General features: G+C 45.3%; 1 protein-coding gene across 2 annotated transcripts in view; it reads right to left on the bottom strand.

Annotated features, from left to right (window-relative positions):
- GALNT14 (polypeptide N-acetylgalactosaminyltransferase 14) overlaps positions 1–27,400 on the bottom strand; it is a 1,917,720-nt gene that overhangs the window by 558,327 nt on the left and 1,331,993 nt on the right. For both annotated transcript variants that reach the window (XM_069608667.1, XM_069608668.1), the window contains exon 5: positions 19,545–19,610. In XM_069608667.1, coding sequence (XP_069464768.1) covers positions 19,545–19,610 — 66 coding nt within the window. The remainder of the gene's footprint in view (positions 1–19,544; positions 19,611–27,400) is intronic.

Raw genomic sequence — 27,400 nt, 5'->3', positions numbered from 1 at the left:
TCCTTTACTCAGAAACCTTGAGTCAGTGTTTGTTTGAATCATAGTAATTGCTGTCCTTTCTGTAACTATTGATACTGTTCGCTTACTCTTGAGTTAAGTCTGGCTGCTCAGCCATCGCTACCACTTTACTGTGTAGTACAGGATTGTACAAAAGGTGAATTTGTACTGTCACTTGTGGTCCTAATTGTGTGTGTTGTTCCCAAAGGGTACTGCATATAATTCTGCCTAACAAACGTTGCACTCAGTGCATTTCATTTTGGTAGCTTTAGCCTTTGGTACATTCCCAACAATGATAAAGAACTGCCACACCCATGATTCTCTCTGGGTGCTAGAGGTAGGCACTTCATCTACTTCATCTTCTTGGTCCTCTTCATTGTCTTTGGAAGTACTGCACATTTTTTTGTGTAGGTAGTTACTCCAGCTGGTGGTGGTGGCTTTTGGGGAGGATGAATGGCAACAGCTGATTCCATTTTTAAGATCAATAGCAGTTTTGCTAATATTCTTCCAAGTATGTGCACTGTACTAGATTGTTAATGGATAATGAGTAAGAATAGCTGTAGGATCTGTGCAAGGGTACAATTGAAAGTTCCTAGATCAGTAGAAAATGCAGTTCTGAACTGTCCGCAAAGCACAGACCAGATTGCGAAGTGCAGGGGCATTTGCAAACACGTCAGCATGCATTTGCGTGCGCAAGGTCACATGAGACTGTCAGGAAAGTCTGCAATGACGTCAGACAATCACGGGTGCATTGAAGGCAAAACAGTGGAAAAAGTAGCAAAAATTGTATTGAAGTGTTAAAAATTATGCTAGAAGTTGGAGTTTTGAAGTGAAACTTTGTAAATTGGCCAGAAATGTTGCTAAATAGAGGTAAGTATGATATTAATAAGTTGTAGGAAATTAGCATGCACTGGTAAAACCCAAGCAATTCACTGAAAAAACTTTGTTAAAGGGACGTTTTGGTTAAGTTGCACTAATAAAAACCTATGAAAATCAATGAAAAAACATTGTTAAAAGGGCGTTATGGTTACAAATAAAACTGAAAAACATCGGAAATTCGCCATGGTAAGCCTAAGCAACCACTCGTGTCACCACTGTGCACTGCTAAGACTAACTCCCATCACAAATGTAATTGATGACATCACTGATGACATCACATATGACATTAATTTTGCTTAAAATTCCCTACAAGGGGTTGTGTTTATAATGTTGGTAACATGTTGTCAGGGGTGATTGGGAGACCTATCATGAAATACTTAATCTATAAAAAAAATGTACTCATTAAACAAAACATAGTGGAGTGTTGTTGTTAATACAGGAACCTAATCATACATAAACAAAGGCAATGGCTGTAGCATACACCATAGAAGTACAATATTTTTAATCTTGTAATTTTGGATAGTAAAATAATGAATGCTACCTTATCAGTGTTTTGAATATTGTTAAATATTTAATAAATAGCTAACAATTCAAGACTTGGTAAATACATGGTGGTACGAGAAATACATATGAAGACCAAAAATGTGTACAAATCAGAAGCATATACAGGGAAACTAAAGTAAAGAAGAAAGAAACAGCATCACCAGAACATTTTAATAACATTAAAGTGTATCTTCTTGTATACAAATGAATTTTGTGTTTGAGGCCTGCTCATTGCCCTGTGTATGTGCACCATGAGTTGAGGCCAAAACTTAAGCAAATAACTTTAAGAACATACAAGTGTAATATCAGAAACACAAATTCAGTTAAAGTATGGCGCTCTGCCTCTAGGAGTGGCTGGTGCTAGGAAAACGAATTTAGCCAAATCCGTTAATTATCAAAAACACACTAGCCCCTACGCGGTTGTAACACTACAAAAAACTGCATAACAGGCAGGTACAAAAAGATCCCAGCACACAAAACCTTGCTACTTTAAAATGACATCTTTATTATAACACTTCACAGCACATCATTAAAAACAAAGGTGAAAGAATTCACCCCTGTGACAGCCATAAGGTTGTAGAAAAGTCACTCACCCCTAGGGTGGAAAAAAGTCACGCGTTTCGCCTGAATGCTCAGGCTTCCTCAGACTGTTGAAATCCAATTGTGCCTGTAACACCATAGAGTTTAAAAGGGGAAGACAGTTGCAAAAACGTTTCAATTCCTGTTGCTTCACGTGTTTAGCAGTCATGTGACCGCATCTATGAGAGTCTCTAACAAACCCGTTAACAAAACTCCATATTGGAGTGGTTAGTTTCCTATATGTATAGAACTAGAAATTATGTTAATTCTCAGAGAGAAAATCTCTAACTTCAACAGATAAGCATCTGTTGTTTATGTGCGATAAAACAGGTAAATTGTGGTGCTTAATCCTGCCTCTGTTAAAAATTAATACATTCAAAAAATCGGTGTACATTTTGATGCACTAATGTGCTTGTTTGTCATTACATGACTGAATGCAGCTGAAATGGCTGCAATCAGGCATAAGCTCCCCCTAGGGGCAAGCGCTTACAAGCCTTGGAGCACTCAGCAGCGGTCATCAACCAACCTATTAAAGGGCAAGTGCCTAAGATTAATGAAACAGCAGGGTCCAGATCCTCTTTTCCTGCCATTCGTTTCGACACCTAAATAGGTAACATTTTCTGATTCATTGTCTAAACAGTAATCATAGGTCAGCAGTCATGGTTGCTAAGTTTAAAGCATCCTCCAAAAAGGTGCACCCTGACAATTCGGTTTCAATCACCAATTAATTTGTACAAAATTTGCAAGTAGGAAAAGGAAGAATATCTAATTCGACCAAGTCCCATAGTAGAAACAGATAAAGCGCAAGTTACAATTCCTATGGCATAAATACAGTACTTTTAACTTGCAGCATCAGAAATGTGCAAAATGGCAATACAGTATCAATCATCAATTACACTGTGCAAAATTTGCAGAGTGAAAAAGAGAAAAATAAATAAATATCCAATTCAGCCATGTCCCATAGTGGGGACAGGTGGTGTGCACATTGCAATTCCTATAACATACATAAAGTACTCTTAACTGGCAACATTAAAAATGTGCAAAATTACAAATCTGTTGTTACTCTATATATAATACTATGAGACCGAAAGGCCTCAACATAGATGCTGAAATGTATGTGTTTTTACAAACATAAGCATTACAATCATTGGGCACCATCTCAAACTACTAGGACATTTGCCAAAGATGTATGTGTCTTAACTAGGCTTATTGGTCTCCTCATTAGATGGTACTGTATTTGCTATTTTGCACATAGTTGTATGGGATTGCCACTGAACAAGATTGAGTGGGTAACACAGTTATTGCCTATGTTTCATCCTATCATCCACATTCTGCAATGTTTTCTAACATAACAGATTAGTCATTTTGCACATTTTTAATGTTGCCAGTTAAGAGTACTTTATCTATGTTATAGGAATTGATGTCAGTGATGTCATCAATTACATTTGTGATGTCATCTTTCATGTCCTGGTTGTTAGTCTTAGCAGTGCACGGTGCTGGCGTGAGTTATGGTTGCTTAGCTTACTGTAACTGGCGAATTTCTGGGGGGTTTTGGTTTTACTTGTAACCATAACGTCCCTTTAAAAATGTTTTTTTACTGAATATATATATTGATAAAAAATGAGCTTCTGCAAGTGGCACGCTGCCTCTATGTGGGTGCCTGCTGGGTGGCTTCCGAAGCATGCCACTGAGAACACAAACACAAAGTTGTTGCTCGTCCTCTGCCTGCCTATTAGATGGTAAAGGCACTGTGGGATTTGCAGCAAACAAAAAAACAGGTCACTCAATTTGCGCTTAGAATCACTAGTGATTTAATGTAAGAATCACTAGGGATTTAATGTAAAAAAAACACCAGTACATCAAAATACATTTTGAAAAGGCAAGGACTTACTGAGGATTGTACAGTCCTGGAGTAAACATTCCTAGTTCAACACGCGTTCCGTCCCCAACCCTCGTACTTCATTGGGTGAAATTCAATTCCCTGTGCTCAGGCGCAATTATAAAAAAAAAAAACACTTGTGTGCAAAAGCAGTCACATTCTCAATACTCACATCAGTCATGTAACTGCCTACTAGTGGTGCTGTGTGGTGTGTTACACACAGTGCCATCTCGGAACAGGGTGTTCTAATTTGCTCTGTAGCTGAAATAGCTCTCTATCTAGGTTATGTAACCATGATATACCAAAATAAATGTCATGCGTGATTGTCATATTTTGCATACTATACACTCATAGATAAGTTATATAGCGTGCCAGTGCACTAGATAGTTGGTGATCAAGTCAAGGACTTGTCGGAGGCACATAGTCAGAAATAGCAGCTGCTTTCCAGTGTTTCAAATAGTTGACATACTGCCCCAGAGGGCTCCAATAGAATTGGAAATGGACACTATGGTTCTGCCCCAGTGGGCTGTGTGTCTGCTACAAATGCTCCTGCTACACATTACCTTTCCTACAGTCTGGTGGAAAACTCATCTCATCCAATGTCAACGATCTTATTTAACAATTTACACATCCCGTCTCAGTCCATCAGGAGAGTGCATTTATATGGACTGATATCAGTAATTTAGCAAATCTACTGCTAGTTCTTCATTAGTGATATGTTCTGATGGCTTCTGGGTATTGAACTTGATGATGAGTTTCAATTCCAATTGTCTCAGACATCTTTCTCTGTTACACTTTCTTCTATGTTCTGGAATATTTGCTAGAGGTGTATACTTCAATAGAGCAGAATTACTAGAATGTTTTTTCTCAAAATGTACTGCCACTGGATAACTTGTATCTGTGTTTTTTTATTGCTCTCTAATGTTGTAATAGTCTCATTTTGAAGGGACATATCGTAGAACCAATGTACATGAGGTTGCATGGACATGAGATACTGTACACTACAGACCTGTTAGTATTGGACTGCAGCTCCTGTTTGGGATGTGGTGGCAAGTCTGCATACGCCATGATTTCATGGATTTTTGTACATAGTGTGTTAAAACAAATTATAGCATGGCAGGACAACATTGTGGTGACAATGCATGTATTAGATGCAATTAACATGATTCTTTATGTCTTTATGTGTCCATGTGCAGTTGATGAGCCACCAGATTCAGGGGAGGAGTTAGAGGAGAAACGGGAGGCTGAGCCCCAACAGAGCACTAGTGGAGGATGTGTTGTGGCAGCCCATGAGAATCCACTGGTCCTAAAGTCCATCTGGGGCATGACTCTGTATGAGTCCACCTCCAATGGTACCTATTGCTCTGGGGGTGAACTGGACGTCCTTTCCTCTATACTGTCGGAGGTGAGTGCATCAAGTGATGATGCTGATGTAGCCTGTGTGTCTGCACGGGATAACGTCCCCTCACAGGGCCAGTCAGTGTTGCCATGTCCATCTGTGGTGGTTACGGCTGCAAAGTCATTCTCCACTCTATTGGCTTCCGGTCTTTGGACGGATGACCAAGGGAAGGATGCAGTCCTGCAGCCACAGACAGCGGCTTGACATCAAGGGCCATGCTCCCTTGGGTTCCGGCAGGTGTGGGGCATGCACAGGTGGTGGACAGTTTGCGACTGGGAAGACAATGTTGGAGCAGTCAATGTTGCGTGTTGCACAGCAACAGGGTGCTTCCTATGAGATGTTGGCACAGGACATGGATAGGGTGGCCAATTCCATGTTCTCCTGACAAATACAGGTAGAGCACCAGCTACAGGCATTGTAGTCCACATGCCGCTCACATAGGCTGCACAAGGAGGTCAGCAACAGGATCCGACGGGCCGAACTGAGGTCTCTGCAGGCATCCAGGTTCAAAGACCTACCCTCATCAGGGGGCCAGACAGTCGGCTATCCGGCCAGGGGCTGTGACAACAGCAGCCCCCACTACTTACATAACAAAGACTCAGGGCTTGCCTGGGTCTTATAAATAAGAGCAGCATGCTTTGAGCAAAACACAATTTGTTTGAGGACCCTGAACGGAGACCCAAACAAACAGGAGGTTCACTGTTTACTCAGTGTCTTCCACCTTTTTGCTTCTTTAGAAAACGTTTAAAAGTTTGTTGTATACCGCAGCATTTTTTTCCCATTGTGAACATTGTTACTGTTCAAATCATCCAAGCCGGATAAGCGAGCAGCGAACACTGGAGAAACAAGAAGATAAATCTCCAGGGACGCGTGCCGTGCGGAAGCAGTTTCCAACCCAGCTGATCGAAGGGGGAAGAGGACAACTGAACAGCTCGGCATGGACGGTGTCAATTACAGCTACAGCTTTCAGGTGAGTCACCACGCTGAGACTACAAGAGGGAGAAAAGATAACTGCTACTGTTATTTCAACGAGTGCAATAACATCGCAATCGTTAGGAGCCAGAGGCAGCCTCTGATAAATTACGTACGGGGTCATCTCAAGGAAAGAATGTTGCGAGCTCAGCCTCCAGCCCGCGAAGCAGAGCTCGCTTCATAAACCACGCATTTTGTTTTTTCAGTCAATGACAGAAAGTAACTTTGCATGTTAGTAAACAGGCCGCGAGGAAGCCTTGCTTCAAACTGGCACTACGACAATATACAAAAATAAGCTTAGGGCCAAGCCAACACTAGCAAGAACTAGTTCTTGGCCCGTAACCAGTTTGTTTACAGGCTAGTAGCACACAGACACTAAGAATTTTTCATCAGCAAATTGGGGACAACAACAGAAAGACGCCAAGCCAGTGCTGCGGGTAAAGGCAGTTGGCTAAGCATAAGCTGGAAAATTGTGGGGCAACAATTACCAGTTACCCAGCACGGGCAAAAAACGTAGCAAGCCAATTACAACAGCCAGCCAAAATCGCTGTTATAACTTTCTTTCCTTTTCTATGAACAGGCCAAAAAGGAACATGGGTCCCAAACGTAAAACACAGGAACCCACAACACCGGCACAAAAATCCAAATCACTGCACCTGTCAGCAGCCATCGAAGCAGCAGAGTACTACGGATGGGTATGGGTTAGGGAGAACATGTACGGCCTGCCCAAGGAAGGAATACCCAGGCCACCCAGCCAAGAGGAGGGCGCACCACCATCAAAAAGGAGAAAATTAACAGAAGGCACCAAAAAAGGTAACAAAAAATTGACAAAACCATGCCAAAATATAACTGATTTACAGCAATTAATGCTCGAAATAAGAGGGAAACAACTACCTCCCACAGGGGAACCTGGGGTCCCGGATCGTCCCATACTGCTAGAACCTGCGGCAACGGTAGTTGACACCCCGGCAACACCGGTCCCGGCAACACCACTTCCACAGGTGCCAGTACCATCCCCAACAGCCACCGCAATGGCACCAACAGCATCAGCAACAGACCCAATAGGTGCTCTAAAGGCATGGGCAACCCCCATCACTGACACCATGGGCCAGACAGGGACAATCAGCAACAACACAACAGACATAGTAATGATCTGCAATGCCCAGTTAGATTTAAAAATGAAATACTTCCAGACTGAAATATTAAATAGATACAAAAGATGCCTAGCATGGAACATTGACATCACAATCAAAGAAGCCATATGGGCTAAAGAATTCATAGAAATCTTTTCACTGATAGAGGCCCAACGCAAAGGGAAAGATGCTTTCAGGCAAAAAGATTGAGGAGAAAGCCATAGCCAGAAACGCCCAGCTAGAACAGAACAGGGACAACTGGCTACAGGCTTTTGCCACCTTGGCAACAATATACGAAGAAAAATTCCCCAATGATTGTAGAAAACTATGGGCGTATATGGATAAAATAAGCGAAGTCAAAGTCACCCCGAGAGTGAAGACATGGCTAGCATATGATATTAGATTCAGGAGAAGCATGTTAGAGAGGCCAGCCATTGAGTGGGAAGAGGTCCAGAACGACTTGTACACTCTCAATGCCGAGCCTCCATCGGAGGAACAGGCCCCGCAAACATCCTCCGAAAATAACAAAAATGCGCAGAGTACCAGACTCAATGATAACGATAAACTCAAAAAAGGGGAGCAGCCCTTTCGGAAGAACCAGCTATGGGCGACTAAAACTAATACCCACAGGCAGAACAAAAAGCACTCTGCTAAGTCCAACATTCCATGTAGGACATTTGGGAGAAACCAGTGCCCATGGGGCAAAGAATGTTGGTACAAACACACCTGCACAAACTGCAATGGTGACCATGCAGCAAGCAACTGCACCAGACTACCAGCCAAAAAAGAATAGCACCCCGATTTTAGCACCAGGAAGAACACCCATCAACCCAGGCAATTTTAGAGAAGCACTCAACAACTACCCAGACAAGAAATCCAGCGAAGCAATATGGCAGGGTTTCACCGAAGGTTTCATCATCCCTTTCAAGGGCACAGGGTCACAAAACATCCCGATGAACCATAAGTCAGCCAGGGACAACCCCCCGATGGTGGAGAGCAAAATCAAGAAAGAACTGCTACTAGGCAGGATAGCAGGTCCCTGGGATCACATGCCTCTAAATAACTACATAATATCTCCACTGGGCTTGGTCCCCAAAAAAGAACCTGGTAAAATGAGGCTAATCCATCACCTTTCCTACCACAAGGGCCAATCACTAAACAACGACATCCCTCACACAGAATCCGCCGTATCCTACACACATTTCCAAGAGGCGGTAAGACTCATACAGGAATGTGGCAGGAACGCCCTGATGGCCAAACTGGACATCGAATCCGCTTTCAGACTCTTGCCAGTCCACCCAGATTCAAAGCAATGGCTCTGGTTCACTTTTAATAACACATTTTATTTATGTCGACAGATGCCTCCCCATGGGATGCGCAGTATCCTGCGCACTATTCAAGCAATTCAGGTATTGAACTTGATGATGAGTTTCAATTCCAATTGTCTCAGACATCTTTCTCTGTTACACTTTCTTCTATGTTCTGAAATATTTGCTAGAGGTGTATACTTCAATAGAGCAGAATTACTAGAATGTTTTTCCTCAAAATGTACTGTCACTGGATAACTTGTATCTGTGTTTTTTTTATTGCTATCTAATGTTGTAATAGTCTCATTTTGAAGGGACATATCGTAGAACCAATGTACATGAGGTTGCCTGGACATGAGATACTGTACACTACAGACCTGTTAGTATTGGACTGCAGCTCCTGTTTGGGATGTGGTGGCAAGTCTGCTTGCGCCATGATTTCATGGATTTTTGTACATAGTGTGTTAAAACAAATTATGGCATGGCAGGACAACATTGTGATGACAATGCATGTAGTAGATGCAATTAACATGATTCTTTATGTCTTTATGTGTCCATGTGCAGGTGATGAGGTACCAGATTCAGGGGAGGAGGTAGAGGAGAAATGGGAGGCTGAGCCCCAACAGAGCACTAGTGGAGGACATGTTGTGGCAGCCCATGAGAATCCATTGGTCCTACACTCCATCTGGGGCATGACTCTGTATGAGTCCACCTCCAATGGTACCTATTGCTCTGGTGGTGAACTGGACGTCCTTTCCTCTATACTGTCGGAGGTGAGTGCATCAAGTCATGATGCTGATGTAGCCTGTGCGTCTGCAGGGGGTAACGTCCCCTCACAAAGCCAGTCAGTGTTGCCATGTCCATCTGTGGTGGTTACGGCTGCAAAGTCATGCTCCACTCTATTAGCTTCCGGTCCTTGGACGGATGACCAAGGGAAGGATGCAGTCCTGCAGCCACAGACAGCAGCTTCACATCAAGGGCCATGCTCCCTTGGGGTTCCGGCAGGTGTGGGGCATGCACACGTGGTGGACAGTTTGCGGCTGGGAAGACAATGTTGGAGCAGTCAATGTTGCGTGTTGCACAGCAACAGGGTGCTTCCTATGAGATGTTGGCTCAGGACATGGATAGGGTGGCCAATTCCATGTTCTCCCGACAAATACAGGTAGAGCACCAGCTAGAGGCATTGCAGTCCACATGCCGCTCACATAGGCTGCACAAAGAGTCCAGCAACAGGATCCGGCGGGCAGAACTGAGGTCTCTGAAGGCATCCCTGCTTGCAGAGGGTCAGGCCGACAAGGAAGCCCCGAGCCAAAACTTACTGGCCCTCAGAGCTTCAATGGGGGTGCGAGAGGCAGCCTGCAGTACACAGTGTGACCAGCTGATGCAACTTTTCACTTATACCATCTCAGAGGAACTCTGTGCATCCCGTGAGGTGTTGCATGCGGACCTCCAAGGCTTCATGTTGCAGATGCATTCATTTGGGTCCACCTGACCACTGTCATGGAAGACCAGGTCAGGGTCATACGTGGTCAACCTCCCTTACCACAACCACCTACACATTCTACACAGGAAGGTGGCGACAACAGCGACAGCCCTCCCAATCCATGATAGCCGTGCGGTCCATGTACCCATGTATTTTTTTTATCAACATCCACACATGTGGGTGGTGACATGCACCCTGCCCCTCCACCTCCTGGGTGGATTCCCACCCGGTCCAAGATGGACATTTTTTTTTCTTTTTTTCCACCCCCCGGCCAGATTTTGGCATGTCATATTTTGTTTTGCCCTTTCCCGATTGTGGTCTTTGGTTTTATTTGCATTTTTGCCTTTGAGGCGTGCCATTAACTCCTCAGGGACTAGACATGTGCAGTGGTGTACGTGCAGGCATGCCTAGTGAACTCATCTAGCATGTTTGCATGGGGGTGCACCGAGTGGCAGGTGCAGGTAAGTATATCTTTGTTTTTCCATGCACAATGAGTATTTTATGTTCGTCCATGTTGTTTCAGAAATCCGTGATGTGGCGGTGACTGCTGTCCCAGAGGAGACATCCTGCACCATTCCAAGTCCACACTCCTCATGCCCTCCACCAGACAATGTCGTCTTTTAACAAATTAGGAAACAAACTCACTGGTGAAGGTCATGTGGGATTTCCAACATTCACAGTTATTTTGTAAGCATTTGCACTGACTTGCATGTTGGACATGCTTCATTGTTGGTCATCTTTGCTGCATGTGTCAGTTCTCTTATATGTCCTTGCGTGCTCACATAGCATTGTGGTAATTTGATTGGTGCTGATGTCACTGTGTAAGCTACCTATGTGGATACCTCAATGGGCGCACCGACTGTGCTATGCAGCATGTCATTCTACATCAGTGAACCAGGCCATGGACTCTGTTAGGAAATTGTAGGTAATTTTCCTTCCATGTGGCAACCCCCAAACTTTTTTGCTGTTGTACCAGTGTTTTACACTCTGATCTAGACTTTGCCAGAGAAGCGCAGCCTTCTGCCGAACTCCTCTGGGCTTTCACTCCATTCTTACGGGGAAACTGACATGCCCTTAAAACAGTCAGTACCAGGAAACGTTGTTTTCCGTAGTTCTTTCCTCATGTTGCAGCTTTACCGCGTTCTTGGGTCTCTAGTCATTCCAATGGCCCTAGAAACTCTCGCTGGACTTATCATGAAATATGCAAGTCATGGTTGGGACTGGTGGCAGCTATAGTTTCTTTGTGTTTTGAACCCCTTTTTGCCATGTTAACCACGCTTCCCGCGTTTGGCCCAAATGGGTGGTATGGCCTCCAAAATGGCCATGCCACGAGGTTCTTTGTCCTGTCCGCTGACCGTCTTGCCCCTTCACCTTCCCCCAGGTCGAGCCGACCTGGGGCAGTCCTTATTTGGTCATGCACTTTCCTGCGAAACACAACGCTTTTGCGGGATTCTGCATGCCTTGTGTGTGCCTCCAGGGTGTGGGCTGGGATGTCTGTTCCCAATACACATCTTGGGTGCCAGAGAGTCTAGTGTGTCTTGAATGCCTGGGACCACCGTGGTCCGTGATAGGTCCACGTATGGTGTTAGTGTTTTGTGAGCAGATCTCCCATTGGGTCCTCTCCGTTTTGGCGCGAAGGGAACTCTGGATAAGAGGAGGCTGGAAACACCACTACCATGTCGATTTCCTGAGTTCTCACAAACAAAGGATAAGGAGCCAAGTATCCTGCAACTAAGAAGCTGAGTCGAGGAATCGCTGGTGACCCGCTGAAGGTTTGGCACCCTGCACAGCTGTCGTCCTGTGAAACCCCTCTGCCTCTGATCGAACGAGAAGGCCTGTACTGGCGCTTCGACCCTTTAGAATAGTGTGAACAACTATTCTCGGCATCTTCACCAAATCCTGTACGTAAGCCTTCGGAAGCATCCCTGGGCCCTCCAGTGGACTGACCAGCCTACACAGGAACCTTGCTCTGTCACCGCCATCTGGCTTACTGCTAATCCCGTGTCCTCGGCACTCTCACACGATTCGTACACTTGGCATTCCCAGGTCTGAAGTGAGACGTGTGTATAGGGACCGGAATACCTGTGGTTGCCGAGTTGCCCTGCTGTGGTAACAAACCTGTGCGTGTTCGCTGCATGTGGGACACCCTCGACCCTGACTCCTGCTGTCGCGGAATCTACACGACGTCGAGACATCCTGCTGATCGCATAGGAACCTGCCAGTACCGAAACAGAACCGGTGAAGCCTAGGTCTGCCTGCATCGGGGACCAGTGAGTAGTCAACACCCTAACCGGTCACCCTCCCGCAGGAGCCTGTGGCTCTCCACCGCTGTCATAAACAGCAACACTTTTCCACACTTGCGCCCTGCTTCTGCCCACAAGTGGAGGCCGCGCTTGAGTAGCGGGGAACTGATCATCATCGTTTTGTTCACCTCTCTGAACTGCCTGATCTCCCTGAAGAGACTCTCCTTTGCCCGTTGGCACCCGCGTGTGCAGGTACTTTTGAGCACAAGGCTCCACTCTTCGTAGGGCTCGGACTTCCTTCTAGTTAGGTGGCCTCTGATGTCGAACTGGGTCTAACGATTACTTGCACTGCCTGTTTTCCTCCCCATCTAGGTGGTCTGCATATTTCGTGCTTCTAACTCTTTAGACCCCTTGGTCTTGTATATATATTGTATTGATTGTGATGTGTTGGTTTACTTGAGTTTTATCGTGATTCTTTACTATGGTCGATGTTACAAAGGCCTTGTTATAAATGTGTCTATACTTTTAATATAACACCTGTCTGGAGTAATTTGTAAGTGTCCTTGCTTTCTGTGCTCATTGCAGGCTTTCAGTCACCCTCACCCCTCTTGAGACCTAGTTTTGACCGCCGCCATCGCTACCCTGATTGGTCTGGCTTGTCCAGAGGTTACCCTGTTCCAAGAAACTAGGCTGGCCTTCTGAACCTCTTCCCCTCCAGGACAGAGTTCAGAAATCCATCTTAACAGACTCCTTGATCTGTCATTTCCTTGTTATTCACTCTCTGTGCCACTCTCCCTCTCTCTGGTGTGGTACACTGTACTCCTGTGCATATCAATGGCATGTTTGCATGGGAACTGGGCCCTCACCCCCATCACCCCCTGTGATGGCTGTGTGTGTGCGGCCATCACCCCCTTGCCCCTGTGATGGCTGTGTGTGTGTCCCTCACCCCCATGCCTCCCGTGATGGCTGAGCAATTTGTGGGGCAGTTGCCTCTGTGACGTGGACTAGTGTCATCATCACTGCACTTGGGGAATGACCAGAGAGAGTTGCATTTCTCTGCACTTAGCCAAGCATCCGCTGACTGGTTGCACTTGAACCACCCTTGAATATGTATCCACCCTCTGAATACCACACCCCTCTGAACATCTGTGCACTTGCTCCTTCCGATTGCTCCATGCAGGTACAGTGTCTGTCTGTTCCACCGTGTCCTCGGTCCCTGCATGATGGCATATTGATGCGCTTGTGAAAATATGATGAATCACTGTCCGACATATTCACTGTTACATGCACTGTTGATAGTGTAGTATAGTTTAGTATGAAATTACTGTTCCTGTCCAGAATATTATGGATCTCTACGAGCAGGTGTTCTTTGTGTGCTTGTTCCATGCATTGTTGAGTGCATTGAGTGCAATATTAATGGATTGGCCATTTATCTGTCTTCTTTGAATTTACATACCATAGCACAGTCTGGTGATTATTTAACATGACATATGGGACGGTTTATGTGACCCACAGGTGTTTGGATGTCTAGTTTAGCATGGTGGTACTGGCATAGTCCCTCTTCTATGTGTTTCTTATGAAAACTCAAAATGAAATTAGTTTTGGTTCTAAGGGATGCACACAATGTTGCACTTCCAAGGACACATTCTCAGGGTGGTTTGGTGAGCCCAGATGATTATGGCACCTGGAGTGTGCCATGGCTGTGTGTACTCCACAGGGGTTGGATCTTAGGAGACAAATGTAGCCACAAGCTGGCTACGGGCAGCCTCGCCATGTACCCTTTCACCTGGCATGTGCATGCGCCTGCATGAGGTTGCGGATGTGGGGGCACCACCCTGTCCACCGGTACGCCACACCGTCTTGCAACTTTGTGCGGGACACATGCTACAAAATTATCCTGCACACTAATGGTGGTGCATATAGCAACTGGCCACCAGACTCGACAAGGGAGCAGAAACATGACTTGAGCACTCTGAATGTGCACTCCACTATGCCCCGAGTTGCAATATGAAGTGTGTTGTATCTTACCTGGGGTGGTGTGGCAGGTTTAAGTATTGGCATCATCATGTAGGTGCTCAGATGGTAGGCACTGTCCGCTGTACAGGTGAGAAGTTTGTCATTGGTGTGTATTTGTGTGTGTGTGACATGCATGCATGTGCACAGGCATTTATACTCACCAATGAGCCTGTGTTGCCATGCCTCCCAGCTTCCAGGGTCCGGTGTTGGGGTGACATTCTGAATATGAAACAATCATGGGTGGACCCTGTATAGTTTGCATAAACAGATGTAACAATACCCTTGGCATCACATACAACCTGCATGTTGATGGAATGCCAGTGCTTGTGATTGTGATATATGTGCTCTGTCGCCCTAGGTTGTTGTAGCGCCACATGGGTGCAATCGATGGCACCAAGCACTCTAGGGAAGTGTGTCACCCCATATAAATCCTGGACCACGGCCTGATTTTCTGCAGGTGTTCTGGGAATGTAGATGTGCCTGCGGACTGAGGGGTGTGCATTTATTATTGCCAACACCTGATGTAGGCAGCGTGACTGCGTGGGCTGTGAATTGCCCCCAACTATGGCAGTTGTCCACTGAAATAACCCAGTGGCCAAAAAATGCAGTACATTGAGCACCTTTTCCAAGGGGGATCAGTGCTTGGAAGCGCAGGGTGGGTGATGCAAGGTCTAATTTGATATGAGGTGGAAACCTATACCTGCCATAGACCTGGCCATCAGGCATCCCAAAAAGTGTGGTCCTGGCCATCCTCCTCCTCCTGCAGTGTCCCACGATCACAGCTGCGACAAATGGAACATTCATCGTAGCTGTATATTCACGTTTGTTGATCACGCTGACTTTTTATGCATTTGTTTTTGTGTGCGTTGACGTATTCGCCAGCTATCGCGTGGCATACGTGTTTCAAGATTTGCACGTATTTTACAGCGCACCAGCGAGTCCTGTTCAATTCCATGTATACAGGTTTTTAGCGTGTGATGGGCGTTGTGAGGATTTTACTTTAGTACATCCCTCGTAACGCCCATATTTTCGCTTGTTGTTCCCCATTCCACGTATTCCGCCCCCTTTTTAGGTGACTGTGCAGAACCCAACGCTCCTTCGCTGCGAGTGTTGTGCAAGGCGTTTGTGGTGTCGCAGTGATGTGTTGGACTGGCGCGGATTCCTCGCAAGTCCTTGCTAAACCCTGCACATTGTGTTCCATGAATACACAAACAGGCGCTTGCACGCGATTTCATTGGCAAGTCCCCTATTTTCCATGCAGATCATTCCATGAATTAGGGCATTAATGAGTAGCTGGATAAGAGAATGGGTAGATGGGTAAAGATATTTTATGCCAAAGATCTCGAAACTCTAGGAGTTGGCATACAAAGTTTCCACTTCTCTGCAATATAAACTACCTCCACCTATTGTTGTGGCCAACCAGCTTTGTCCATTTTGAACAACATGTACTATGCAATGGTCCATAACTGTGTTGAGTCCTACTGCAGACGTTGGAAAAGTTATGGCTAGAACACTTTATAGAAATCACAATCACTATGAAGTGCTGTTGGCAGGATTGCAATGCATATGGGCGCTAGTTACAGAAAGCGCAAGGTCAAATCCGGTAGTCACAGGCAGGTAGAATTCAGGAACAGTGCAGGGCTGAATAGGTCAAGCTAGAAGATACAGGGCCTCATTACATGTTATGCGGTAAACCATGGTGCTATTAGCACCATGGTTGCCCCCGGTACCATACCATACCACCATGGAGAAAAGGGGAATTACCACCCCATTCCAAGGTTGGCGGGGCGGTAATTCCCCCTTTCTCCATGGCCCTTCCCCATTCCCATTTTCGCCCCATAGGGCTCAATGGGAATGGGGAAGGAGCTAATTACGGTACCGCAAATTGCGGTACCGTAATTAGCACCGAAGTCCCTTTGCGGGTCCCAACTTTAACGGCTGGTCTGCACCAGCCGTTAAGGTCGGGTCCCGCAAAGGGACCTCGTAGTAAGGTGGTAAGGGTTTACCGGTACCGGTGCCCTTACCGGTACCGGTAAACCCCTACCGCCTACCATGTAATGAGGCCCACAGTCAGGTAGAATTCGAGATAGAGTGATTCTGGTTAAGTGCATAAGCAGCATCTTGGTGAAAAAGTCATTGGGCCTCATTAGGACCCTGGCGGTCCCGAAATGAACGGTACTGGTACGGGACCGGCACCGTTCATTATGGGATGCCCTATTACAAGGCCTGCTAGCGGGTCCCACTTTTCACATCTGGTCTGATCAGACGTGAAAAGTGGGACCCGCTAGCAGGCCAGGATGCTAACAATGGGCCCGTCATTAACGGGCCCGTTGTTAGCATCCTCCCCATTCCCATCTGAGCCCAATGGGGCTCAAATGAGAATGGGAATTGATTTTTACCGGGTCCAAGAAAAGGGCAATTACCGGGTCCGCCAAGGTAGGCATAACCCGGTTTTTGCCCTTTTCTTGGACCCGGTAAAAAATCATTACCGGCGACAGCCGTGCCCTTAATAAGGGCACGGCTACCACCAGGGTCGTAATGAGGCCCATACTGTCTTTGTTTCAGGTAAGAAGCAGGGGTCAGTGGAAAGCTGTTAGTCGGGATAAGGTGAGATCTGCCTGAAAACACCTAGATGGGTAGCATCGGAAGTGGGAGGGGTTATCAATTTAAAAGCGTATGTATAAATGCATCTCCCAGCTGTACCTACCCTGTAACTGAGATCCCTGCAAGTAGCATCGCCTCAATGCCCAAGAGCTGCTGTGTGCTATACAAATGTAAAAAATACATAAATAAATAAAGGCATCATGGTGCTATCAAGCGTCGGGGTCAGTGCAAGGCAAGTGCGCCGCAATGCCAATGAAGTATAAGACAGGTAGGAAAGGCATCAGATGCGGGGACCATCGGAAGTGATTCTGGTCATGAAATCGGGCTTGGTGTAACACAGAGAGCCACGAATTCGGTATTGCAGTATGAAGGTACAACGGAGATGGGAGGGGAGAGCAGGGGTGGGTAGAAACATGTGGATGGGATTACTTTTGTGAAAGCGAGTGAAGAGTAGAAGCGCCTCTTACCTTAGCATAGGGGGTGAGGGACAGATTGCATAGGGCGTGCACATCTATAGTGAATGCTTCCCTGAAGGGTGGAACTTGGCAGCATTTTCCCCGGACAGCCCAATGGCCTGACAGGATATGACAGGCTCCAGCAGCCTTAAAAATGAGCCTTCAATATGAGCCGGTTTCACCTGCCGGTTCAAGTAGGGCAGAGAGCAGCCAGTTAGGATGCACAAACTTGTAGGAGGGCTCTAGGGCATCCGAGGTGCTACTGAATGTAACGGCAGTAGCAGTGGCCATCTTAGCAGAGGTTTGGTCCTTGTGAAGTATTACAGAAGGCAGATGGTAAGCACGGGCCCTGGGGCTCTCTGAGTATGAACATGCGCTCCTGTGCATGGAAGTGAAGGACAGCTCACAACAGGCTCCAACAGCCTTCAAATGAGCCTTTAATATGAGCCGGTTTCACCTGCTGGTTCGAGGGGGATTCCCATTTTGCTGCAGGGAGCAGCCAATCAGGATTCAGGAGCTTGTAAGAGGGTTCTGGAGAATCTGAGGTGCTTCTGAATGTAACAGCAGTAGTGGCGGCCATCTTAGCAAGGGTTTGGTCCTCATGAAGGATTGCAGAAGGCAGATGGTAAGCAGGGGGCCCTGGGGCTTTCCGAGTATGAACATACACTCCTGTGCATGGAAGTGAGGGACAGGGCACGACAGGCCCCAGCAGCCTTAAAAATTAGCCTTCCATTGCTTTTTGGGGTTTATGTTATGTTATTGTGCATTTTTATAGCGCCTTTTTTACCATTGGTATGACATGAAAGAGCTGTGGGTTGAACGCCCTCGAGGACAATAGTCCACGGGGGAGTAAAGAATAGGTTAGCAAGTATTGCTTGGGAGCACTATGTGTGTGCAGCCAGGCCGAATTTTCGTGGTGGTGGGCTGCATTCCTATTCTCATAGCTCTCAACTCACCCGCTTTTGGCGGGTGTCACCCGCCAAAGCATCTACACACCCGCCCACCCGCCAGCTCATCTGTTTCACCCGCCTTGGCAAAGGTGGGAGCTACGATTCATATTTTTGCCGGGACCCGATTTCGAGATCCCGAAATCGGGTCCCGGCGCGACTCTTCCTGCGCGAATGGAGGCGTGAAAAGCAAGTGTCATGCTTTTCACGCCCCCATTTCCTCCCCCTTCCCCTCCCTGGCACTCTCCTCCAATGAGAGGATTGTGCCTGGGAGCATTCCTCCCCACCCCCCTCCCGTAAAAGGTCAGCGACATAGAAGTAGGACTGCCGTTTCATGTTTTTACGGTAGTCCTACTTTTATGTTTATGGCCTTTCTGGGTTTTCACCCGCCTTGGTATCAAAAAAGGTTGAGAGGTATGTATTCTAGGCATGGTGTGGAGGTTGAGTGAGATCAGTAGAATGTGTTATAATTAGTTTCCCGAAATTGGGGCTGTATGCACGACCATAGGACCCTTAGTCGCTGTGTCTAGAGAATCATTCTGAACATCACAGATGAGGCCCTACAAGGCCGAAACATATATGGGTTTTATTGTGGTCCCCTGAAGAGGGGACATGGCTGATCTCAATAGCAGTAGAGAAACACATGATATGATATGAAAGTTTAGTTATAACGCGCTTAATACCCAGAGGTTTCTAAGCGCGGAATTGAACCTATGGTGCTCCGTGTCGTCTTGCTTCCAAGGCAAGCACATTGCTCCTGAGCTATACTCCCGAGACATGATTTGCAAATGGTGGACCCTTAACAAAAGTACCTTTTTTTACTGAAAATCAATGCAATGGAAGTGGCCCAGGTCAATTGGCAGTGATTATAATGAATTAAAAACGTTTCATGCATTACTTTTAAAGCAGTGATGTTGAGTCCACCTACCACAGATAAATAAAACAATGTTACTGCCGAAATTCTCCTCAAAAATACAAAGAAGGGAAATGATTTAAATGAAGGTGCATTTACGAATATGAAACATTTACAAGTGTGAACCCTTTTATTAAGGCAGATTCTAGCATTTGCATCTACATCTGGTGAAGTAAAGCCTTGATGATCTCTTACCTTCTCTTTGGTTGTTGCGCAGGCACTTCACCTTTGGTAACTTGCTCAGCAGCCGGCAATCATCAGCTTAAATGATAGAAAGAAAGGACATATCTTTTACATCGCTCCTTTTAGTGATTGGTATATCATATGTGCATTGTTTGTGTGGCCAAGCATTTCCCAAACAAGTTAATCCTCCTTCATCCTTTGAAGAGCACTGAAATACAGCACTCCTTTAGCCTTAACACTATTTACTTCTGATCAGTGTGAAGTCTAAGAGTAATAAAGGGATTTTAAGCTGAGAGGTAGATGGACGAACACATTGAGAAGAATCTATGATGTGCTGTGGCGGGAAGATGTAAGAAAGGGCTGCTTCTCCAAGGAGTCACTGATCATGAATTCTTTGGACAATGGTAGCATGGATGTATGGATGGTATTTATGAAGCAGGAACCTAGTTGGGAAGCAACAGGTTGTGCAAAGAAGTACTGGTATGCGTGGGGGGAGCAAGAAAGGGGCAGGATATGTGATTGTCAGATGGTCTTTGAAGAGTAGGGTCTTCAGTTACTTCCTGAGTTGTGAGATGCGGGAGGCATTGTTAACTTGGCAGGCAAAGAAAGGCTCAAAAAGTGGGGAGTTAAGAGATACAGTGGGCTAGGAGAACAAGGCACTAGTACGCTGGGGAAAGGAACATACATAAATTGGTAGAAATAAGGGAGACATGACCAACAGTGGTTTCTATAAGAACACTGATCAAAGGGGTGAAGCAGGGGCCTTAATGGGTGAAGAAGTTGGGAGAGTAAGGAGTGCATTGAAGAACTATGATTGTAATAATATAAATGCCCACAAGGATGAATGAGGGGCCAAAGGAGAGTAGAAGTTGACAGAGTTAGAAGAGACTTGGATTATCTTAAGTGTTGTGGGAGAGGTGTCCAAAGAGTTGAAGAAGGTGGAAGACTTGGAAGAGGTATGGGGTATTTCAGATGGTTTGAGAGAAGTGCCCAACATGGTCAAAAAGGTGATGAAAATAGACAGCTGTTTCAAGAAACTACTGATGAGGGGTGGAGAAAGAGGAGATACATGAAAGTGAAGCAGCATTGGAGGAGGAGGTTTTCAAGGAAGTTAAGCAGTGGAGAAATCTTGGGAAAGCAGATAAGGAGTAAACAGAAATAATTGAAGAGGGAGCATTGGATATCCAGCAGGGGTTGAAGGAGGAGACAGCAGGAGAATTTGAGGAGGGAAGGGGGATGGTTAGGGGAATGGAGAGGGAATGTTAGAGCAAAGCATGGAGTGGGGAATTTGCGAAATTAGAGAGGGTGCTCACTAAGACAAACGAGGTATGCCCAAGAATCCTAATAATATAGTGCAAAGATTTGTGGGACCGAGACTTGAGGAGAGAGAGATTGCAGCAGGTTTTGGATGACTCTCTGAGGGGGAAGAACTGAGGGATGTAGTGAGACCATGTCCCAAGATTAGGGGCATTCTTCTGGCTCCATTCCATCTTGGAAGGCCCACCACTCATGGTCCCACTTACAATATTCTTCCCCTGCCTCCAACGATAGAGCGAACACATTGTTTTGCTTTTCAGACACGTGTATTGACCTTCAAATTACTCACCATATTTCACAGACTAAAAGTTCCTGGACTCGGAAAGGACCATAATATACACTTAGACCATTAGTTAAAAAATCATTGGCTCTTTACAGGCCCTTTATTCACACTCCAGAAACACACATATAACTAGACAATAAATGCAAATAATTACACATAAATACATGAACAGGAGTGCACATAACAAGTATGCATCACCATTAGGGCAGTTGTATGACAAAGCTTCATCTCAGCCACGACAACACTATACAGTCCCAAGGCAGGTAGGCAGAGAGATCATGCATCAACTAACGGGGTCCAGAGCGGAGCGTCGTCCCTCTCAGCAAGACTTCACCACCCGGGGTTTCAATTCTCTGTCACCGCATTGGGACCTTCTCCTCTTAAGGGGGATAAATCCCTGCCCCTCATAGGTGGCTGTTAAGGATAATTCTCCAGAGTGGCTAATTCCCCTTACCTACTGAGTCCCTCAGCAGCTTTGCTGGATTACTAGGATTTATTTTTTTCACATGGTAAGAGTGTGAGCCTTTTTTCCCATCACTCTGACATGTGTTTTGCTGTGTGTGTTTAACATGTTTGTGTTCATAGACTGTGGAGCTTCACCTACTCCATAGGCATCATCTTTTTAATGTTTGTTACACAGCACCTTTAGTGCAGTGACACAGGGTTGTCTTTTTCAGACTTCCCTCTTTAGACTCCATATTCTGGGACTGACTACTGTCTCTCAGAATATGTAAACTTGCCATTGCATTTATTAGTATTTTTCAACTCACAAACCCAGTACAACCTATTTTACATAGAGAACTGGAAAGGGTTAATAGTTATCCCTTTTTGTCTGTCTCTCTTGGAACATTGTTTTGTTCCCTTTTCATTAAGACTTGGCTGGTGTTGTTGGCTTCGAACTTAAACCCACTGGACCATATTCACTTTAATTTGGTTCCAGCTGGGTTTAGTCGCCATTTCTTTTTGTAAAAGACTTTCTTGTATTTTACTCTGCGTGCCAAACCAGGTTTGGTTCCTTTGTTTGCCGTCCCTTGGCAGGCTTCTGCACAGAAGCCCTCCTTAGGCGCCTGAATGTCTGGGTAGGCAGGATGTGAGGGAGGGGTTTTAGGAACCCTGCCATGGGTTTCCTTGGTAACCCAAGTCACACTGCTGTTTGCTTGGCTAGGTGACTGACCAGCCAGGACAGTCACCCTGCTGTGTGATTGACAGCCAGGCTGGGTGAATGGGGGAAAACTGTATAAAAAGCAGGTCTCTGGGACTGAGAAGGCAGAGTCACCACTGGATCAAGAGAACTGAAGAGAATCTAAGGAAAGAGGACCTCTACCATGAATGAACCTCCTGGTGAAGCCCTGCTGCGGGTCCAAATCTCCCAACTTCCATTTCAGAGAAGATCTGCAAGGAATCTTCCTCCCCTAAGCTGGTGGGACCAGCCAGTTCACCCAAACTCCAAGCAAGACCTCCCTCTCCTGGTCGAATTTGCTGTGCACAGTTGCAGTGAACTGGTTAGCCAGGAGGCTCAGACCCTGCTTGGGTTTTAAGGAACACACCTTTTATTTTTTGCTGTGCTCCACTGCTGGTTTCTTCCCTGGGCAGTGCAGGACCCTCCAGTCTTCCTCCTTTGTGTCAGTCCGACAGTCGCTTCAGGAACCATGAGCCTGCAGGACCTGCAAGGAACGTCTGTCTCAGCTACAGCCTTCTTCTTCATTTAAGGTACTGTTTAAATCTGGTCGTTCATTTCGTCCGACCGCGGTGAAAGTGTTTGAAATCTTTCTCCAATCCGAGGGCTTATCCTGCTCTACTCTTTTGAATAACCTTTCTTCCGACCAACTTCGTTTCGAACTCTTGGCAAAGACTTAACCGCAAACTACTCTGAACTGTGTGATCCTGAGCAAAGACTGTGACCCTTTAACATTTGCCCTGGCCTATTTAATTGAATCCTCATTGTAGAAATCCTTTTCTAGATTGTCTGACTATTTACTTGTTAGTGCTGCTTAATTTTGTATAACCTTGTCTTTCCCTCCCTTTTTAGTTGCTGTAGTGCCATTTTGCTCACACTTCATTTTGAGCTTAACTTGTCCAGAATTCACTGGGTGTTGTGTAGTATATTAAGAGTGTGATTTTCTGCTGCTTTACTTAGTGAACTGTTTTACAACTGATTTGTAAATAAATGTATATTCATTTACTCAGAAACCTGAGTCAGTGTTTGTTTGAACCATAGTAATTGCTGCCCTTTGTGTAACTGTTGATACTGCTCACTTTACTCTTGAGATAAATCTGCCTACACAGCCATCGCTACCACTTTACTGTGTAGTGCAGGCTTGTACCAAAGGTCAAATTGTACTTACACTTGTAGTCTTAATTGTGTGTGGTGTTCCCAAAGGGTACTGCACATGATTCTGCCTAACAGTGGCAGACTTCCTCTGGCCGAAGGACAGACAGCAGGCATGGGGGGCAAGAGTTGAAAAATACAGACAGTAGATAAACCCAAATCGTCTTCAGCACCCTCGGTCCCAGCAATCCTTTACCAATGCACCTGCACATCTCTGCCTACCCTCTTGGCTTGTCCTTAAGTGAACAATACGCAAACTATTCTGCACAGATAACTCATCTATTTTGTGCTAAAATATTGCAACCGCTGCAGAATCCATGCCTGCTTCCTAACTGAGCTCCCAGAAACGTAGACTTTCATTGCAGTTTGGCATTGAATGTCCAAAATAACAGCACACAGGCGCCATGTTATTCAGCTCATTTTCACGCATGCACTACAATCTACCCTTTGGACAATGAACTACCCTATCCCAATGAAACAAATGACGGTTTCTGAAACCAAAGGAGCATCGCAACTAAATTAGGAATACTTGAAATACAACAACAAACAATCAAAATAACAACAAAAACACAAACAAAAAAATATCACAATGCTTCAGGAACCCAGGAAAACATTTAATCCCGCCAACTCCCGCCCTGATCTTGACTTATTCGGGAAATCTCAACACTTAAATTACTAAAATATTTCTCAATAGAATGGGAATGGTCATTTAAATCAACATAGGACATTCCTTCTACGACAATGCAACCCAAACTATGCTGCAAAAACAAATAATCAACAGCAGCTCTGTTTTACAAAATAGCCTTTCTAAAATGACTGTTGTATAAAAGCAGCTCTGTCAAAGCTTGAGAGGTTTCATTAAGCCCTTTAACCACCACACAAGCTAATCTAATCAAGGATTTATAACCACCAGCCGCCAACCCCCATACACCCACAATGGAAAACGCTAGTGCCAAAACCTCTGGTTCTGTAATCAAATGCACTTTAGAATCACAATCTGGTGATAGGCCAAGATGATGAACAGAACGTGTAGTTCGATGTATCACAGACTTTAAAGGCAACCTCATTAAACCAAGCTATGTCAAAGGACAAACCCCACCAGAAATATTTGCAGGAATTAGTTGTAGGTAAAGCTACCACAGGAACATTGCCAAACAGTCAGAGTTTTCACATGGGAAGATGGCTAGCAGCCACAACAGTAAAATTACAAAACATAGAATTAGAAACATTAGTGCATGCGCTGATTGAATGCACACATAAATGCTTCTGAAAGTCAATTCTGCTTACCCCATTCAACAAGTTCAACTGCTGGCACTTGCCAACATGCCAAGTATCACAAGACATAACAAAACACACGTCGGCTGGAGCAATGTTGTAGGCACCAATGCACGTCATATTCTGCCATTTGCGATCAGTGTCAGAACAAAACTTGCAGTACTCATAAACGGGAAAAGAACCCCTCAAATCAGTGCCCTCCACTAGAGAATCATTATGCAGTACTCAAAAAACGTGTCGAAGCACAGGTGCCAAGATTGGTATGGCCACAAGACATGTCAAAATCAAGTTAGAAGCATCATGAACATCAGCCAAGCAAAAGTGTGAGATGTTCAGCACTCGACAGGATAGAAATGCCCACCTATTTCCAGGCTGCTTTACAATTGCAGCATAGCCATGCCACACTAAAGTCATGGAAGTCGCAGAAGAGGACAACAGCAAACATCACTCCCATGTTCACATTTTGTTGACAAACCACAGTACAATGCAGCCGAATCGGTGTCAGGCCACGTGGCAACATCAAAGCCGTCAGTCCCATGTCCCTGTACCCCTCCGAACGGACTCCATACAAATCCATAAGCTAACACATCACAAACAGGGTCTGTAGAAATGAAATAACAGAAAGAACAAGATATCAGTGAACTACATCGTGAACGTAAATAACATTTGTCAGCTGGAATATGACTCCATTTCCTTTTTCCAGATTCCGTTCCATTACTAGAACCACTTTATCCTCTCCTGCTGCAATGATATCTGGCGGAAACGGCGGGCCACTAGGTTTCTCAACCCAGACCTTTGCTCACAGAACCATTTTGTCTGATGAGCCAAAACCTTTGTCCCCACGTGTACTTTCCAATGTCGGCGGCTCTCCTTTTCTTACCATAGATAATTCTACAGGGATGATAATTAGTTGAGCTACTCTGTCCCCTTTATGTGCAGGCATCATTGTCTCTCCACTATTGATCAGAATTACTTTTATTTCTCCCTAATAATCTGCATCCGCAATCCCTCACATTACCTGGATCCCTCTACAAGCTAACCCAGATCTAGGGGCAATTCATCCCATATGTTCTGTTGAAATCTGCCCTCTAATTCCAGTACTGGTTCCTCTTGGCTCAAGTCTGATCTCCTTCATAGCATGCAAATCTACCCCTGCAGACTCTGGTGTCACTTGATAAGGAGCTAGAGCGTTCCTTTAGAAGTAGTGAAAACAGTGATTTTGCAATGTGCAGTATGTCAGCATCAGAAACAGAGATCCATTGTGATTCAGGGTACATTGAAGCAAGGTAAATTACCTGGACAAATTTGTCAGCCTTCCAATGTCGCTCAGTGCCTACATATTTAGCTGAACCATCAGTGAACCAAGCATGTTCAGTTTGTTCATTCATCAAATCCCCATAAGGGACTCCCCATTTTACAGGAGACTCACAGATTTCTGTCATATCTGCTGGTTCCAGATCAATCAGCAGAACACCAGCCACTTGCTTGTGTAACTTTGTAATTCCACCCTTACCTATTTTGGCATGATCTTGAATGTACCATTTCCATTTATTGATGTTAGCTTTTGAGTATGTCCTATTCAATGTGTTTTAGGAAAGCTCAATACCCATTGTATGATCAGAATTTCTGGTCGGATTAGTACATCATGACCTACTGTCATTTGCTCTCTAACCCCAAGAGCCCGATAGCATGCCAACAACTTCTTTTCAAATGGAGTATATCTGTCACCAGCTCCGGGTAACTTACGACTTCCAAATCCCAATGGAACACATGTTTTGCCATAAACTCCAATTGGCATTATTGTCAATGTACAGGCACATTTAACTCAACTTCACTGTCTCTCAACGGTCACAAATCAAGTACTTTTTGTATAGTATCTTTCACTAGCTGAAGTGCTTTCTCCTGCTCCTCACCCCATTCAAAGTCAAATTTCTTTCGTGGCACTTTGTAAAGAAGTGTGAGAGGTAAGGGGGCGAACCCTCTTTTTTGTACGGGGGCTTGACTCGAGAGGGTAATAGGTAAAATGGAGAAAGAAGTGAGTCGAAGCTACCCTGACCGATGGCGTGACATAGGGTCACCAAGGTTTGCAGTGGAGCTAAGAACAGTATTAGCTCTCGAGGACAAAAAAAACCCTTGGAGAGGTGAAACTGACAAAAAACAGGGTTTTTTTATTTTACTCTAACACAGGAAAAAAGGAAACAGCTTTTTACAAGCTGCGCCGTGGCGCTGAAGGTATGCACAGTGAGCATATTAAAGTATGCATTTTTGTGGGTTAGTATACAGAGTGCAAAAACACCGTTTTTTAATGTTGTTTTAAACAGTAATAATGGTAATAAGACATCGAGCTTTGTCTTAGACTTGTCGACACATTGTTGTGTGTTTCTGGTTCGGTAAAGATGGCTGGTGAATGTGGCTAGAGGGATGGAAGCAGCGAAGTTGCACCAGGTACCGAACGGTCTTCAGGACAGGTAGATCAAGTCAGGTGGTAGAAGCCGTCAGCCTGTATAGTTACAGGGGACTGGTTAGTGCGGTGAAAGAGGTGTCAGGGAGGTTAAAAACTGCAAATGGAGGAGACCTACCATGTACGGGTTAAGTGCCGCCTAGGTCAGATTATTTTAAAGTACAGGTAGTGGGACTGGGGGGCTGTCTGCAAGAGTCAGAGGC

Source organism: Ambystoma mexicanum, chromosome 4q (genome assembly GCF_040938575.1).
Source record: "Ambystoma mexicanum isolate Mex_15411 chromosome 4q, UKY_AmexF1_1, whole genome shotgun sequence".
In the NCBI taxonomy this organism is placed as follows: Eukaryota; Metazoa; Chordata; class Amphibia; order Caudata; family Ambystomatidae; genus Ambystoma; species Ambystoma mexicanum.
The sequence above is the reverse complement of the archived record's forward strand: the minus strand, read 5'-3'. Positions and strand labels throughout refer to the sequence as shown.